We start from the raw sequence: 19,367 nt of genomic DNA on the forward strand, positions 1-19,367 counted from the left end.
AGTTCAATCAGTAGGACATAACCAGTTCGTGTTCGAAGGTCACGGGTTCAAGCCTCAGTCTGGCCACTACATTTTCTCCTCTCCAGTGTTACAATTCAAGTAAAGTACCATTTGTGTACTACCTAAAGGTTAAACTATCGTTAGCTGACAGCAGCATGCTTTAACTTACTTTCTGTCTTGTATGAAAACATTTGCAGGGTTTAAGGGATTTTTCTTTTCTTTAATCTGATAATGCATTCAAAAGCAAAACTTTGAATTAAATTATTTCCTAAAGAGAAGAAATATTTACATTTGACTACCCAGCAGTTTGCAAACAAAATCTGAAGCCAATGAACTTGTCTCTGTTCTCGGTACTTTGTGAAAAATACATTCTGCAACTGAACATCTAAATACAGCTATACAACAAAATGAGTTTATTGACTTTTAGTTTCTGTACGCGAAAATCCTCACTATACAAAGTTTCAACAGTTCTATACAGGAAACCAATGAATAGCATTACTGTTTTACTGAAATTTGCTTTGGTGGTTTGTTAGCGAGCGCGTATCGAAAATGTCTTTGACAGAGGTGTAATGAGTTTGTCAGCGATTTTGAGGTGTCAAAATGGATGGAATAAATCTTTATTTAAATACAGTATCGATGTATTTGGGGTTAACAAAACAGAATGAAAAGTAGTGACTTTTGACCCCTAACACCAGGTGAGAAATAAGAGGGGCTCATAAGGGGAATTCAGAGAAATTCAGAGAAATTCACTAAAACTTGGTTATACATGTATAAGGTATATGCATGAATGGATTTCTTTAAGAAACACTTAAATTGTAGAAGATTTCCTCCCCTCCGAATTAATTTAATTATTTGAATCCCTGTTTCTGCCAATACATAAAGCTAGGAGATTGAGTAATTAACTTAGCTTATTCTGCCATTAGTTCCGACTTATAGTCTTTAGTCAAGAATATCAGAAAATGTCCCCAAAACATTTTAAAAAATCTTGGTTGAAAGGAGCTGGAACATGAGCCCATTAGATATAAAGGTAGTTACTTCAGACTCACAAACTTTCAGACTATACCACTTTGGGTCTTCAGACTAATGGTTTTGCAAATTATCAGGACATATGCTTAGCTTTCAGATAGAAGGTTTTGATTTTAGACTACATGAATATAGCTACTGGACTAGTATATTTTGGGTACATGGAATAGTAGGGTTTTACCACTAGCCAAACACAAGAGAGCGTTCATTGATTGATTGATGTGACCTAGCGTAACAATGCGTTCCGAGTATGTAATACCTTCACTGATTGTTCATAAGTGAAGAAAGATTTTCAAGTTACTTTAATAGTTGTATAGTTTTCTTAAAATATGTTGCCTGCCGTTATGAGCCTAACAATGAACACAGCTATTTTAGTGTGTACAACATGTCCATTATACAGCAAGTACAATGTCACAAGTCACTAGTTTATCTGAATGATATAACTGTTCTGTTGTGTGATTTGACATACATTAATTTAAATTAGGTCATGATTGGCAGTAACGAGGCTATAAATCTGTGTCACTGATAGGTTTACACCAGATAGATAATCGCCCAAGTCACACATCACACTGATAGACTTACTCAAGTCAGAGAGAGGAAATGTGAAGCAATATTCAGTTAGATGATCTCCCAAGTCACACATCACAGCAACAGACTTACTCAAGTCAGAGAAGAGAGGAAATGTGAAGCAATATTCAGTTAGATGATCTCCCAAGTCACACATCACAGCAACAGACTTACTCAAGTCAGAGAGAGGAAATGTGAAGCAGTATTCAGTTAGATGATCTCCCAAGTCACACATCACAGCAACAGACTTACTCAAGTCAGAGAGAGGAAATGTGAAGCAATATTCAGTTAGATGATCTCCCAAGTCACACTCACAGCAACAGACTTACTCAAGTCAGAGAGAGGAAATGTGAAGCAATATTCAGTTAGATGATCTCCCAAGTCACACATCACAGCAACAGACTTACTCAAGTCAGAGAGAGGAAATGTGAAGCAATATTCAGTTAGATGATCTCCCAAGTCACACATCACAGCAACAGACTTACTCAAGTCAGAGAGAGGAAATGTGAAGCAATATTCAGTTAGATGATCTCCAAAGTCACACATCTCAGCAACAGACTTACTCAAGTCAGAGAGAGGAAATGTGAAGCAATATTCAGTTGTATGCCAAGTTTAAAGTTGTATATAAACTGTACTTTATTTGACTTATGATAAGCGCCCTTGTCCCTAAAAGCGTCCTCCCTCTTTTTGAGACCTCAATTTCACTTGTGTTGACTTAAATACAAACTGAAACCATGAACATTGTGTAGGTTCTCTATTTGATTTTCTTTGTAAATTGATTAATGACATACTCTATGTCATAATTTTATGAAAGATTAGATCGAAATTGGTCCTTAACGTCAGGGCCCCTTTGCAGCGGGACCAGGGTTTAAACCCAGAACCTAGTCCTTTCAAAGCAAATAGACATTTACACTAGGCATACAAGTACATGAAATATATAAATGATTATGAATTTAACAACTTGCATGGAATACTGTTGTTTTTATGATTTTTTGTTACTATCCAAAACCTCATTATTTCTGGCATCACATGAAAACCAGCTCAACTGGTTCCTAGAGATAAAGGTAACATAAATTGTCAGATGAAAGATAAAATTTGACATTTTTAATGTTGGAGTTGTCTCCCCTCTTACATTTTACTTATATAATATGTGTGTTCTTTATAAACATAAAATGTGTTTGACGGACATATTTTATGATATCTGTAACTTGTTGATATATCTTTGACATAATTTTCTAACTTTAAAGCATGCACATACAGAATTTTTCTATGTATTACCAATCTGAAGATTTTTTTTTTTTTATCAGTAAAAAATTAACAAATAAAAGTTTACATAATATAAACATATATTTACACATTTCCAAATGATTATTTACAGTAAATAAATGTGAGTTGTCTTCATGCTAGCACAGTTATTTATATAAGAATAGGCGTACTGTGTCACTAGCACAATGATTCCTGTGTAAATATTGTACTTTACTTATATTTCTGGCAGTCTGTCTAGAGACTGTCTGTATACCTGCATTGTTTACTTAGGTTCCTTGTAAACATTCTCTCGTTACACCTCCAATAATTGTCAGACGCGTGAGGAAGTTCCAACAACAATATTGTAGTCTGTTTGTAGGGCTAAGTGTTTTTGCCATTTATATCTCTGCTTCCTTCCAAGTTTCTCATCAAAAGTTGCAGAGTTTGGTGTTTTTACCTGTTCGTGTGTTGTCATGGATACCACATTGTGCCTTTTTGTTAGAGTCTACCTGAAAATTTGACGACTGGAGGTGTTTCTTTTGATCCTGCAGTTTTAACATGTAACATGTAATGTGACATACATCTGCATAATGGCGGTGGTAAAGAACTGTTCCAACACATCGACAACTTCATTTTGGAACCCATTTTGGAATCATGATATTTGTTAAAAGTGTTGTATATTTTTCTTCATCAAAGATGCTACCAGATGTTATCAAAACTGAATTTAATGATTAAACACTAAGGATTATAGAAGATTCGTGCTACTTGTCAACATTATCAAAGGATTGTTCTTAGAAAATCTTTTCAGAAAGCTAAGTACCAATGTATATCCTGATGTTGAGAAAAAAAGTTTCTGATCAAGAAATCTCATTGGAATCTTTGCTTTAAATATTTGGAGGAAGAATTTACAATTTGATTGTCCTCAATCTTTGCTGCTGAAATAGACAATAAAAACTGTATTAGAGCTGCTAGTTTTCACATGGGTGCTTCATTACATCTGGAAATGGAAATCAGAAATCCAAATCGGAAATAGAAATTTGAAGATAAAAGCTGCCACTATGACTTAGCAGAAATATTTCACAGAGATTTGTATCTACAAACTAAAAGAAAAAAACCTAAGAATTTTTTTGCTATGTTTGAGTTGTGCGAATCCTTCAACAGCCATTTAAACAGACATAGACAATTTGGAGGGAAAAACCATGTATCAAATTGGTGAAGATTTGGGCCCTGACTTATCAAGGTAAATACTATGTAATCTGAGATATGGTAGTTTATTACTAGATAACTGCAATCTGTCACAAGGCATTACCTATCATACATGCATGCATGCATTTCTTAGCTCAAAGGTCAGTTGATCTGCTTTGAAGTTTCAGCAACTTTCAGGAGATTTTCCCACATTTTCGGCATTATCTCTAGGCGAGCTGCTTCCTTAAGTTCAGATTTCTGTTTGACTTTAATCTTATAATTTGAATTAAAAACATTGCCAAAATTAATTTATGACTATCTTACGCATAATCAAGCTTTTGGGGTTTCTTGAAATATCATGTTACATGCATGATATAGAATTGTGCAGCTATGCAAGTAAAAACGCCTAAACTATTTAAGATAATGGTATTTTTGTTTACAATTCAACTGCACTGAAAAATCTTTACAATTTGTGAACTTCAATGAGCAAAAGAATTCTTTACTTCAGTGAAATAAGGTTCCGATTGAGTTCTGTGTAAGTTGGAAATGTGATGTTGAAATTTTCTGGTTTTGTCTTTTATGGTGTTTAACATTGGGAGAAATAAAAAGGACACACTAAAAATATCGAAAACAGGACTTGAACATACTTAAAAGTCGTGTAGTAGTCGCATATAAGAGTGTTGATGTTTTACAGTGAAACATTTATATGTAGGTATATATATAGAGTGTATCCCTCCGAGGTAGTTCTGTATACTCAGTATATGTATACACACATCAGAAGTGAAGTGACCCTGCAGTAAGCTAGTTATGACTTTGATATAAAACAGTGATTGTAATTAATCATGTTAATTGATGATCTGTCAGATCTAAAGTGGAGTCCCATCAAAAACATTCTATCTTTGCATAGTTACCTCCCCCTGACTAGTTACCATGACTACTCAAATATTTTTTTTGATTTTTTTTTTTTTTCTTCTGCTTAAATTTCAAATTTATTTCGTTTTTTGGTAATTGACCAGTCTTTATGTATATTACTCTGATAAAGATACTTCAGTATACCATTTTATTACAAGTGTGTACTGGAAGTTATATTTTGAACTAGAGCAAAGTCTGCGGGAGTTTATCTGATTATCAGTGCAAATATTGTGTATCAAAGAGGGCCTATTTATAACGAGTACTTCAGAACACCCCGATAATTACCTTTATTAGAGATATAGCCGATATATATCCAAGTAAATGTGGCTAATATTTATATACCAACTGTTTATACACCAATGAAATTGGTCATGTCGAAAAACTATCCAACACATCAACAGCGACAGTGTTACATAAAAAAAAAAAGCCTGAATGCGATTCTGATTTTTTTCAGGGCAATTGGAAGTGAAGGAATACTTATCTTGATATATTACCTGTTCTATCGCAGTTATAAGTATCTTAAGTGATCTGTGATAGTGTTCTTACTTCGGTCTCGCTAGAGAGCTCAATAAACTTTTAGTGAAATCAGTATGTATTTATTTTAGCCTCATTTGAAACTAAATTTCATTATTTTTAACTTAAATGCTTGATAATTATATGATTAAGTATTTCAATAAGACCTTGTAACAATTAACGTAAATTTTCAAATTGCTGCTCCAAACTATTTAACTCTAGATAACTATTGATGCAAAGGTCAAAGGTTATATGCAACTTAGATGCAACAAAGGATATTTGTTTTTTATTTTAAATGGTTTATCTCCCTTTGTAAGTTATCTCCCTTGAATCAAAAGTTTAGTAACTCTCTTTATAAAACATTAGTGGTTGATACTAGGGTTATCTCCCCTTATAAACACGACAACTCATTGTCCAATGAAGACACATTTCAACTCTATTTCTAGAGCTAAACATTTGGTCAATATGGAGTTTCTGTGATGAACAAGTTTAAAATGTTTGTCAAACCATTTGTTCACATAACAATCTCTCTATATCAAAATAACTCACATCTTTTATTTGTAGTGGGATTGGACTGGGTCGATCATCGGTAACCAGGTAGCTCAGTCGGTAGAGCACTCAGCTAGTATTCTGAGGGTCCCGGGTTCGAATCCTGGTCTGGCCACTACATTTTCTCCTCTCCTGCTACAGAATTTGCGCCCAACTAAATAACCCACGGTGGTGGTGTTTGGAAGGGTCTCATGTGTCTTCGCCCTCGTGTGTCTTCGAGGGCGAAGACTTCGAGAAAGGAGGGAGGAGTGTAGCGGGATTGGACTGGGTCGATCATCGGTGACCAGGTAGCTCAGTCGGTAGAGCACTCAGCTAGTATTCTGAGGGTCCCGGGTTCGAATCCCGGTCTGGCCGCTACATTTTCTCCTCTCCTGTTACATATTTCTGTCTTCAAAAGAATCTGAATGATACAAGTTATGTGGCCATTTTGGACAACTGACTGTTGATCAATGCTTGGGCATAGTACTAATTCCTTTGAAGTTTTAGGCCAATTAGTTTTGACTTTGAATACTAATTACAAAACTGATTATAATCTGGTAGTCATTGGCCTCATTTTGGGATGATCATTTCATGTAATAAAACTACATGTTGATGTTGTTATACTTGATAACCTTGCTTCTTTGTTAGAAAATTAACCAGGAGATACATCAGTATATAAGTTTGTTTGTTTGTTTGTTTGTTTGATTATTTTAATGTCCTTTTAACAGCCAGGGTCATGTAAAGATGGCCTCATGTAAAGATGTATGCAGTGTGTAGCGCGTGTGAAGTGCGAGGTGCATGTTTTGGGAGACTGCGGTATGTTTGTGTTGTGTCTTCTTGTAGTGGAACTGTTGCCCTTTTTATAGTGCTATATCACTGAAGCATGCAGTCGAAGACACCAAGCAACATACCCCACCCTGTCACATTATACTGACAACGGGCGAACCAATCGTCCCACTCCAATGTGGAAGTATATTGTAGTACAGTAGTATGCTTCTGTTCTAGACATATTCTGTTTACTCCTCCACATTATCTAACAAGATTCAAATTATTGAATATTTCTTAGTCCGGTGAAATAAATGTTAATGTAAATTTAGGTTTACAGACAAACCTTTCTATAAAGACCAAAGGGCCAAAGAAAAATGGTCTTTATTGACCAAAAAAGGTCAATTTGGACCCCCAGAAATGGTCTTATTAAGCAGGTGCATGGTCTTTATACAAAGATGTCTGTTCTGGCAAGTTTTACAATATACTAGTACTGTTATACATTTTACAACAGCAAAAAACTAGTGCTCATAGGTCATAGGGTTCATACTTTGATGAACAGGTGTTATCTAAATCATTAATTAGCATCTTATCATAGTTGTCTGATACACATATTCCAACATCTACTCTTGATTAATGAACGATGAAGATCAGAGATTCTGAATTCAACACACCCTGACTCTGTCCTTGAACAAAACACACAAGGTTAACCCTTATAGCTCTGGTAGTATGTGATGGGTCCTTTCTAGTTTGTCCAGCAAGAGCCACCTGCTGCTTAGAGAAGACTCAGCCCCAACCATTTCTAGCTAGATTTTCTCTTGGTCCTTTGTAAAAGCATGTATATTGCAGCGTATGTATGTTCCCTTTCTTTCCCTCAACCCTGTAGGTAGGGTGTTTGAATTATACCTGTTGTCCTCATTGCATGATTGTAAAAGGCAACTATTAAAATTAAGGGTCTTGTCTTTTTTTTTCTTCCCAAATGATGTTTTCATTTACACTGCCTAACTTATGGCTTTGAGTTGTATGCTTGTCACGGTGAAAAAGGCTCTGGGTTCTGTTCCCTACCTGAGACACACCAAAGTCTACAAAAGTTGTATTTTCTGCTCCTGTTAGCATTTAGCATAAAGAGAATTGAGCATCTGGTTTAATTGTGCCTGGTTATTATAGTCTTACTGAGTGTGGTATGCTTCAGTGAGATAGCACTATAAAAAGATAATTGATGGTTACAGACTTTGAAGAGAAGTTGTCAACTTTCCGAGAGTTCACACAGACTAAGATCGGCGAACACAACATCAGCGGTGACCGTATCGTCAATATGGATGAAGTACCACTATGCTTTGACATGCCGATGGACCAGACCGTGGCGAAGAAAGGGAGCGACACTATTTCCATCCGTACCACTGGACATGAAAAGGCCCACTTCACCTGTGTGCTTGCCGTGACAGCATCGGGTAAAAAATTACCGCCCATGGTAATTTTAAAAAGAAAAACCATGCCGAAGGAGAAGTTTCCGAAAGGTGTTGTGGTGGCAGTCAATCCCAAAGGCTGGATGGATCAAGAGATGATGGAGAAATGGTTGGCAAACTGTTTTAGACAGAGACCGGGCGGATTTTTCTATACTCAAAAGGCCATGTTGGTGATGGACTCGATGAGGGCACATATAACTGAAGAAGTGAAGAACCACCTGAAGAAGATCAATACAATCCCAGCCATCATCCCCGGAGGCATGACGAAGATGTTACAGCCACTGGACATTGCAGTCAACCGAACTTTCAAGACCGGGATTAGGCTGAGATGGGAAGACTGGATGGGGTCCGGAGAACACAGCTTCACTTGGGCAGAATGCGAAGAGCAACGCTTGCTGAAGTTACAACATGGATACTTTAGGCCTGGGAATCTTGGAGTCCGCCACCACACTGGAGTCCGAAGATGAAGATGATAACAGCATGATGGACACCAGCTCCTGTCTCCTGAGTCCAGAGCTTGCCGCACTGTTCCATTCTGACACTGAGGATGAAGAGTTCGATGGCTTCAGCCCTGAAGATATAGACAGAATTGATTAGAATTGCTGTGAAACAGACCAAACAAACGGCCCTTTTTAGGGCCACCCAATTTTCACAAAAAGTATCTTATATACTCTCGAAAATATACGCTATTAAAACGGCCCTTTTTAGGGCCATTCACAGCCTCCTATGCACCCTCGAAAATATTCGCATCTATTCATCTAATTATCTATTCAAATATCGTTCTCAGTAGTATCGCTTATTTTACTTAGTTGTTTAAAATTTACCCCGTGGGGAACCCCTTGAGAACCAAGACTTCCCAAGATGCATTACCGAAGCATTATTTTATAAACTTCCGGATATGGCCTCGTGGTGTTGTTACAGAACAGTTCGTGAAAGTTAAGTTATGAAGGAGATCAGAATAACACGTTAACAATGAATGAAGGTACGATTTATTTTAAGATAACATATTCCAAGTAATAATCGAACGCCAAAACAGATCGTTTCATTCAATAAATTTGATTACAAGTTCGTTGCTCATTCAGTCCGCCATTCGTGTTGTGATTGTTAACAACCACGATTCATTTGGCTGATTTCCGTGAATTAAACAATTTTATGATTAAACATGCATCTGGTACGTAATTATTCTCATCTTGATTATATTTTCATGACATATTATATATTTTAAACACTTTTACAGCGATTTTTCGATCTAAAACTTTACAAAACTGGCGGGTAAAACTTACGATTTTCACATGTGAATCACGACGTAATAATACAAAAACATCGTCAGATTTTGGTTTTCGTCCACGGATAAGCCGAACTGGTGTATATGCCGCACTACCGATTTTCAGGGAAAAAAGTCGCGGCTTATACTCCGTAAAATACGGTACTGTTTATTGTTATCTTTGTCAAATTGTCGAATAAGTGACTTTTTAATGATATAATGTTTCAAGATTAACGTACACAATTATTCTTAACTATGTTCTGTTTTATATGAGTGCAAATTGCTACCATAAATACCACTAATGAACGCTTATTCCTTCAAAACGTCAGCCGGGGGTGTAAAAAGCTAGTTCCGGCAAATGCGGTGACACTAGTCCCTGAAGCCTTGCTTGCAAGGCTTAAGGACTAAAAAGGCTAAAGTCCTGCTTATATTACAAGGAGAACAAAGAGATACATGAATATACTGCAGCCTTCCAAAACATATACAAATTAACACACATTGTGTATAGAGAAGGCTGCCCTTATATAACCCTAGCAGTTAATAGGTCGCTTTATTAAAAGCTCAATCAAGCAAACATTTAACCAACCATTAAAACAATGCCCCCTTGCTATAATTCTATAGTTATTCCAGCAGTTTGTTCCTTGGTCCCTTGTAAACCCTTTTTCTGGCAGTGTGCCCCCTCATGTCTCTGGTAAAGGTGTGTGTATGCGTCCTTGACCTGCCACCCCCACCCTAACCTCCATGAAGTTGACTTTGCTTCCTTGGTCCCCCTCCCCCCCTACATCCCCCCCCCTACCCCCTCCCCCTACCCCCACCTTACCCTCCACCATGTCATTCTCTATAAAAGTATGCTTCCCTATAAAAACTGTATCTGTCTTCACAGCCTTGTTAATGTAGATGACAAGTTGAAAGCTGTCCAACTTTACATTCAGTATGGCATCCATTTTCCATGTGAATTCCTCCTTGTGGGAGGGCAGTCTAGCAAAACATCACACATAAGTCATTAATCAAGGTTGAACTGTTTACAATTACACAGGTTTTATGTTCAAAAAAGTTTTTAAATTTTCAAACGGATTTTAAGCTGTGATAAGAAGTTTTATTTTTGCAGTGTATTTTTTCCGTGAGACATTGCAGGTTTGTTGGCATTATAACATGGGATAACTGCCAATGTCAGAAACCTTGGGTTGAGACTTTCAATATTTTAAATCATAACCTCATAAATTGATAACTAATTTGCTTCAATATATGCTTGTACCATAGAAAATGGTGCCAAATTTGATTTTTTTAATTTTCAGTGATTTCATTTTCTGTACCAGCAGGTGTTTCTGCCATTGCAATTAGTAAATATTTTATTTTGATGAAATTATACTTGTTAAAAGTTCAATCATGAAATAAGCAACCCTATTTGCAGTAAAGCCAAAAGTGATAAAGAATTTGAATTTCGTCATCAGTCCTATTCTGGTAGTTCTTTCGCCAAACAAATGATATTTTATTTCTTTGAAACTAAAGCTCTCAGTAGTCTGATTTTAGATATTACTCTTTTATTCAAACCCTTTCATTAATTTGCCACAATTTACAAATAATATCAGTAAAATAAATCTAAAAATTACATTTCCCGATTTCCTGTTTTTGTATTTTCTATATTTATGGCTTCAAATGATTGATTTTGATGAAGTTAAATTTGTCAGTGGCCCAATTTTCAGCTTGTTGAGTAACGTTGGTGAGCGATCTTGTCTCTCATACTATCAGTTTAATCTTGATCCTTCCGAAGCTTTTTCAACTTTTGTGTATTTTAATAGAACATCTTGGAATCATAAACGCCCCTACAAATTGGTTTTATTAGTCATGGTGTGTTAAAATAAACATAAAATTTGGAATTTTGGAGCCTTGTTTTAGGTACAAAACAAAACTTCACTGTTAGGATTCTGGCATCTTGTTAAGCTTTTTGAAGACCCGGATGTGACAGAGTGTTAAGGCGGGATATATTTGGTCGACAGACACACTGCAGGTGCGGTGCTCACATCAGATATTGGGTATACCTTGAGCTCTAATTGATGGTTGAAACAACCTTAATGCATGTTATTCATGTATGCATGCTGAGATAAAAATCTAAAACAGTCAACTCCACATAATTCGAGATCAACCAAGCCATCAATTCTTCCTCATTATAGACAAATTTATTGTAGATCCTTGATTGAAAATGTCAATGAAGAAGTTTACTGTTGCTAATTATAGAGATTTTTCACTACAGACGATTTTGTTGAAGACCATTCATCAAAAAGATCAACTAAGAAATTGATTGTTGCTAAAAACAAAATTTATCAATATTGGTTTCCAGATCGTTGCTCAAAAAGAGGACGATTGTTTTGGATGAAACTTCAAACCATGTTTGCTTCTGATAAAGCTAAATGCAGGAATTAGTTTGGGGTCAAATGTCCACTATGAAGGTCATTAATTCTAAAAAAAATCATGTCAAATTGTGGTCTCTAGATATATAATTACTTAAGAAAAGATTTAAATGAAACTTCAAACATTTGTAATGCAGCAAAATGTTTTGGAAAAGAACAAGTGTTGGGGTTGTCAGAACAAGGTCAGTGTTAGGGTTGTCAAAACAAGGCCAATGTCAGGGTTGTTAGAACAAGGTCAAGGTCAGGGTTGTCAAAACAAGGTCAAGGTTGTTAGAACAAGGTCAAGGTCAGGGTTGTCAAAACAAGGTCAAGGTTAGGGTTGTCAAAACAAGGTCAAGGCCACTAGTTAGTTCTTGTATATTTCCGCCAAACTCTACTTTCATCCAATAAAGAATATAAAAAAAATTAGACAAGTCTTAGAGTTATCGTTGTTAGATCAGGGTCATCAAGGTTGACATAATTACAGTTTAGACATAATGTCAGCACTCTAGCCAGCTATATTTTCATAATTGTGAGATGAAGGTCAAGATCATTGTTTTTTAATTTTTTACAAAATCATTGGCAGCTACTTGGTGACAATTCACTTCTACAAATTACCTCAATTTAAAACAGTGTTAAATGTCAAGGTCTTAAGGTCATGAAGTATGACAGTTTGTCTTTGATATGTCTATAATAAATTGTTATATCTGAGTAGCAGATATGTATTGATTCAACAAAACTCAGAAAGCTTGTATCAAATATTTAATATTAGGATTTTGTGTCAGACAAGATGTCCGAGATGACAATACAGATAGAACTAACCCTAACATCAGGTATATATACCTGTACATACACCTGTCCCACATAACCTAGACATGCTGGTCCAATCCATGTGTTGGATGAAAACGATACCAAGAAATTTGCAGACAGTCTTACATGTTTTGACAATTGGAGCGTTAAGGAGAATCCCCTCCCCTCATCATCAACCTCTCTATTGGATGTGGTTTATATCCCTCCTCTCCAAAACTACACGTTTTCTCACATTATTTATTGTCAGGTGCGATAGTATGACCAAATAATTACTGTGTTGAAGCCGCGCAAACTTCTGATCTGAATCTTGCGTATGCTTGATCTCCTTTAAAAATGCCTGCGGTGGTTCCGCTATAGATAATATACTTTGAGATATTGTCGTTAGTTCCTGAAATCTCAGTGGGGCCTGCCTTTCCTAGGAAAGTCTGTGCCGTCTGCTCCAGTTAAAAAGTTAACTTCTTTGTGATATATAAGGCGTATATTTATATATGTTGTACATTGTTAGTATACATTTCTAATGAAGAAGATGTAAACAATGGTCTATACAAACATATACAAAGTATTATTTTGTTTGGAAGAATATATGTAATATATACAAAGCATATTTTGTATATATACAAAGTTTCTGCTTTTGTATATAATGGAGAAACGGACAGATGTTACGGGGAGTATATATCATCCAAGCCTTGATTGACAGGAGACGGATGCTGGAAAATTAGGCAGAAAATCTTTTAACAGCTTACGTTCACTGCTACTTTTAAAGTGTGAGCAGGATCCGTGCTGTACCTGTGTATGGTTAATGACATCATATGATAAGCTAGAAATTAATTGGAGTACTCAACAGTGATAAGCTTGTGATAAATTTCTAAATTAATCATAATAAGCTTTAATGATAATTCTAATAATGTGTTATCAAAAGGATTAATGTATATTTATTGGAAAAGGAAAGTGGAGCATCCTAAAAATGATTGGGCTTGATATTTGGATTATCTTTTATGTGTGAAATATGGATGTGATTCCATCTTTGGAGGTACCCAGTGAAGTTGACTTTGATGTTCCGTCAGATGAAGAGCGACCTGTGTATGTACGATGGGTTGATCAAGAGGAACTTGATATTTTTCTTTTTCATTGGGGAGGAGGGTAAGCATAATTTGTTTCTTTTAAAACTGTTATACAGAAATTAATTAAAACTACTCTAGGTTTCTTATTTTTATTGTATAGTGTGATGTTTCAATTACTACTTTAAAAGTGTAAAACAGTTTTATAAGAAATAACAATATTTCATATGCTATTTTTTTCATTGTTGTACCAATGGGAGTGAAATAAAAAAAAAAGATACAGATATCAAATGAATATATAATATAAAATGATAAGCGATAAGGAGATGATAAAACAACTCTTTAGGTTATTTGTCATATATGATAAAAAGAATTATAATAACGGAATTAAAAGTAGTCACTATACATTTGTGTATGTACCGTATAATATACAATTTGTCATATTCTTAACATTCCACTCACCTAGAAAATGCCTTTAGGGCAAAGATCGGGGAAAGTTAGGAGAAAAATGTTGTATCTGAAACAAAAGGGGAGTAGGTCATTCATGACAAGATATTTATGTTAATGGGTTCACTGAGCCATGTCAACAAAATGAAAGTAGATTTCTAGATATAAAGTCAGATAGTGTACAAGGAAAAGAAAACTTGAACATGATTTTAAGGATTTGATAATGCTTTTGTGGTTATTTAAATATATAACTTGTAAGGGTTAAGCTGTACTGGGTTATAGTTGTGAAATTATTTGTTTCTTTTACTTTTGTTGATAAGCAGGGCAATACACAATGGTATGTTATAATACACAGCTTCAAGGCAAAGATGATTGTGGTATGATATTAAAGTTTTGTGAAGTTCACCAGAGTCTCGTATAAAGATAGTGGAACTGAGCATTTTATCGTAACTAGAAAATTATCTTTTAATTGTGTTAATTGAAAAGCTACATTATACCAATATCTTATGCTTTTCTAGCTTCTATCTGAAAGCTAATTATAAAATTCTGTGTGTGGTATGAAAACAGATGTGATGAAATGTGTGATATATGTGAAGTAGTTATAGTATAATGCTTTTACTGCAAGTTTTGTTTTTATCTTTTTGTGCAATTGGTATTCTTCTATATGTGGTGGCTAAGTGGTAAAGGTGTCTAACATTTTACCAATCGTTCTCCTCACTTCTGGGCTGCAGTAGTGGTAAAGGTGTCTAAAATTTTACCAATAGTTCTCCTCATTTCTGGGCTGCAGTAGTGGTAAAGGTGTCTAAAATTTTACCAATAGTTCTCCTCATTTCTGGGCTGCAGTAGTGGTAAAGGTGTCTAAAATTTTACCAATAGTTCTCCTCACTTCTGGGCTGCAGTAGTGGTAAAGGTGTCTAAAATTTTACCAATCTTCCAACAATGATTTCTTGGTCTTGAGTTTGAGACTATCGTAGGTTATGGATGCCTGGTAAACTCTTTCCTCAAGAACTATAATCTTGTAAAAGGGATTTCTGGTAAATGTTTCTTTTTATGGCAAGTGAAAGCATCTTATTGATGGTGTCCTTTCTCTGCAAGCCTCACCGACATGACATACCAGGTATGTGTAGCTCCTCGATGGGTTACCATGGAAACACAATGCCACACAGATGCCAAAGTGCTTGCATGTTGCCACGGACACTTGAATGACACACATACCAAAAATGGTTCTTTCCTGGGTTACCATAGATAGAAAATGCCACACAGACTTCTAGTGGCTCATTGGTAGGTAACCATGGATAGACATTGTCACATAGACCTTGAAGTGGCTCATTGATGGGTTGCCATGGATACCCAATGCCACATATACCAAAAATGGCACATTAGAAGAATGTGATTACTTTCAGCTCACATACTGTAATTATTGGACACCAGATGTGTTTTAATAAGGGACTGAGATATTTGGCTGTGACTTTTTGTAACATTGCTGATCTTTGAATCATTTGGATTGAAAATGCTTATCATTGCACTAAAACCTCCTTTCTATCTAAGAGGTGATGTAGGGTGCAATTTATTTTTAAAATCAGACATTGCTATCACTCAACATATGTCTATTGATAAATGTTAACATTTTTATCAACATTCTTCTTCTACTTGTCAGTGCACTTGAGTTATTCAATATTGTATCATATATAGAGGTATGGTACGTGTAGCTAAAATGTACTACTTTATATCTGATAGATATGGTACCTAAATGTAGTATTAGGTAATACTGATACACATAGTTCAAGTGGTAAAGATTCTTGTTCTATTCCAACATTCTACCATTTGCCTTCCATCTCCATCTCTTGTACCAGGTATGTGGTGACCATACAAGTGGTCAGAGCGTCCAACATTCTACCACTAGCCCTCCATCTCCATCTCTTGTACCAGGTATGTGGTGACCATACAAGTGGTCAGAGCGTCCAACATTCTACCACTAGCCCTCCATCTCCATCTCTTGTACCAGGTATGTGGTGACCATACAAGTGGTCAGAGTGTCCAACATTCTACCACTAGCCCTCCATCTCCATCTCTTGTACCAGGTATGTGGTGACCATACAAGTGGTCAGAATGTCCAACATTCTACCACTAGCCCTCCATCTCCATCTCTTGTACCAGGTATGTGGTGACCATACAAGTGGTCAGAGCGTCCAACATTCTACCACTAGCCCTCCATCTCCATCTCTTGTACCAGGTATGTGGTGACCATACAAGTGGTCAGAGCGTCCAACATTCTACCACTAGCCCTCCATCTCCATCTCTTGTACCAGGTATGTGGTGACCATACAAGTGGTCAGAGCGTCCAACATTCTACCACTAGCCCTCCATCTCCATCTCTTGTACCAGGTATGTGGTGAACATACAAGTGGTCAGAGCGTCCAACATTCTACCACTAGCCCTCCATCTCCATCTCTTGTACCAGGTATGTGGTGACCATACAAGTGGTCAGAGCGTCCAACATTCTACCACTAGCCCTCCATCTCCATCTCTTGTACCAGGTATGTGGTGACCATACAAGTGGTCAGAGCGTCCAACATTCTACCACTAGCCCTCCATCTCCATCTCTTGTACCAGGTATGTGGTGACCATACAAGTGGTCAGAGTGTCCAACATTCTACCACTAGCCCCTCCATCTCCATCTCTTGTACCAGGTATGTGGTGACCATACAAGTGGTCAGAGCATCCAACATTCTACCACTAGCGCCCTCCATCCCCATCTCTTGTACCAGGTATGTGGTGACCATACAAGTGGTCAGAATGTCTAACATTCTACCACTAGCCCTCCATCTCTAGTGTTTGGTGACCAAAAGGTCAGAGTGCCCAACAGTAGGCCCTCTATCTCTGGATGTGGATCCAAGGTGTCTAACTGTCTAGCAATAGCCCTCAACCTGGTAAACATGATGGCATAGTTGTTAAGGTGTGTAACATTCTACAACTGCACCAGTGTGACCAAAGATTGAGGCTTAAATGGAAAAGCTTAAAAGGGTGCCAACCTTGTATGTGTGGCCCTTTTCTGGGTTCTCATGCAGGCATTCCTCTTTCCCTAAAACCTGATACACATTGTAAGTACCCTAATAGGTTTCAGAACCAAACCAAAGTCACTTTATAAGGCACTGTAGGCCTGTTATTTGTATACTGGTGGCTGGAGAGACAGATAGAGACTGGGAGGGGATACAGGCCCTGTAGGCCTCATACTTGTATACTGGTGGCTGGGGAGACAGACAGAGACTGGGAGGGGATACAGGCCCTGTAGACCTCATACTTGTATACTGGTAGCTGGGTAGACGGACAAAGATTAGGAGGGGATACATACCCTGTAGACCTGATACTGGAATAATGGTGGCAGGGGAGACAGACAGAGACTGGGAGGTGAAACATACCCTGTAGACCTTATACTTGTATACTGGTGGCTGGGGAGACGGACAAAAACTGGGAGGGGATACAGGCCCTGTAGACCTGATATCGGTACACTGGTGTCTTGGGAGACAGACAGAGACTGGGAAAGGATACAGGCCCTGTAGACCTGATACAGGTATACTGATGCCTGGGGAGACAGACAGAGACTTGAAAGGGATACAGGCCCTGTAGGCCTGAAACTGGTATACTGGGGAGACAAAAGCTGGGGGGATACAGGCCCTGTAGACCTGGTACTTGTATACTTGTGGCTGGGGAGACAGAGAATGGGAAAGGATACAGGCCCTGTAGGCCTCATACATGTATACTTGTGGCTAGGGAGACAGACAGAGACTGGGAGGGGATACAGGCCCTGTAGGCCTCATACTTGTATACTGATGCCTGGGGAGACAGACAAAGACTGGGAGGGGATACAGGCCCTGTAGACCTGATACTTGTATACTGGTGGCAGGGGAGACAAACAGTGACTGGGAAAGGATACAGGCCCTGTAGGCCTAATACTTGTATACTGGTGGCTGGGGAGACAGACAGAGACTGGGAGGGGATACAGGCCCTGTAGGCCTCATACTTGTATACTGGTGGCTGGGGAGACAGACAAAGACTGGGAGGGGATACAGGCCCTGTAGACCTGATACTTGTATACTGGTGGCTGGGGAGACAGACAGTGACTGGGAAAGGATACAGGCCCTGTAGGCCTCATACATGTATACTTGTGGCTGGGGAGACAGACAGAGACTGGGAGGGGATACAGGCCCTGTAGGCCTCATACATGTATACTGGTGGCTGGGAGACAGAGAGAGATGGGAGGGGATACAGGCCCTGTAGGCCTGATACATGTATACTGGTGGCAGGGGAGACAGACAGAGACTGGGAGGGGATACAGGCCCTGTAGGCCTCATACATGTATACTTGTGGCTGGGAGACAGACAGAGACTGGGAGGGGATACAGGCCCTGTAGGCCTCATACATGTATACTTGTGGCTGGGGAGACAGACAGAGACTGGGAGGGGATACAGGCCCTGTAGGCCTCATACATGTATACTTGTGGCTGGGGAGACAGACAGAGACTGGGAGGGGATACAGGCCCTGTAGGCCTCATACATGTATACTTGTGGCTGGGGAGACAGACAGAGACTGGGAGGGGATACAGGCCCTGTAGGCCTCATACATGTATACTGGTGGCTGGGGAGACAGACAGAGACTGGGAGGGGATACAGGCCCTGTAGGCCTGATACTGGTATACTGGTGGCTTGAGAGACAGACAGAGACTGGAAAAGGATGTATTGTTTAATCTATCTTGTTGATCTTTATAGATTGTGGAATTTGAGGATTTTCCTCAGATTTCTTGTTTCACATGTTTAACCAGCTGACCTAGCGGAAGTATTGTTGGAAATTACAAAGAACAATGGCTCCAACTCAATATCATTTCTACAGACATGGGATCAAGTTTTCAATAAATCTTCATTATCAACCTAAATTTGTAATGTTGATGAAACAGTATAAAGAAATAGAAGACTACGATACAGGGATATGTTGGTTGGAGATAAGATCTACAATGGTTCTCCATATAAACAGCTCTTATGTCAGGTGCTAATGTTGGGCCACTTCCAAAACGGAGTTAGTGTTTTGGAAAATTAAATCTGTAATTTGATGAATGAATAATTGCATCGCGATAAAATGAATCACGGTTTGATGAAAAGGTCTTTAAGTTATCTATTTTTCTTATCATTTAAGTCAACTTGAA

General features: G+C 37.8%; 1 protein-coding gene across 5 annotated transcripts in view; it reads left to right on the plus strand.

Moving 5' to 3' along the window:
• The window catches only part of LOC138321684 (breast cancer anti-estrogen resistance protein 3 homolog), a 75,441-nt gene that overhangs the window by 6,064 nt on the left and 50,010 nt on the right, over window positions 1-19,367 (plus strand). The window contains exon 1 of one of the 5 annotated variants that reach the window (XM_069265559.1): window positions 3,171-4,075. The exons of 3 other annotated variants lie outside the window; for them this stretch is intronic. In XM_069265559.1, the coding sequence (XP_069121660.1) occupies window positions 4,035-4,075 (41 nt within the window). In that variant the 5' untranslated portion in view covers window positions 3,171-4,034. Of the gene's footprint in view, window positions 1-3,170; window positions 4,076-13,639; window positions 13,806-19,367 lie in introns of those variants that run through there. One more of the 5 variants, XM_069265553.1, reaches the window with a different exon arrangement.

Source organism: Argopecten irradians, chromosome 4 (genome assembly GCF_041381155.1).
Source record: "Argopecten irradians isolate NY chromosome 4, Ai_NY, whole genome shotgun sequence".
Classification (NCBI taxonomy): domain Eukaryota; kingdom Metazoa; phylum Mollusca; class Bivalvia; order Pectinida; family Pectinidae; genus Argopecten; species Argopecten irradians.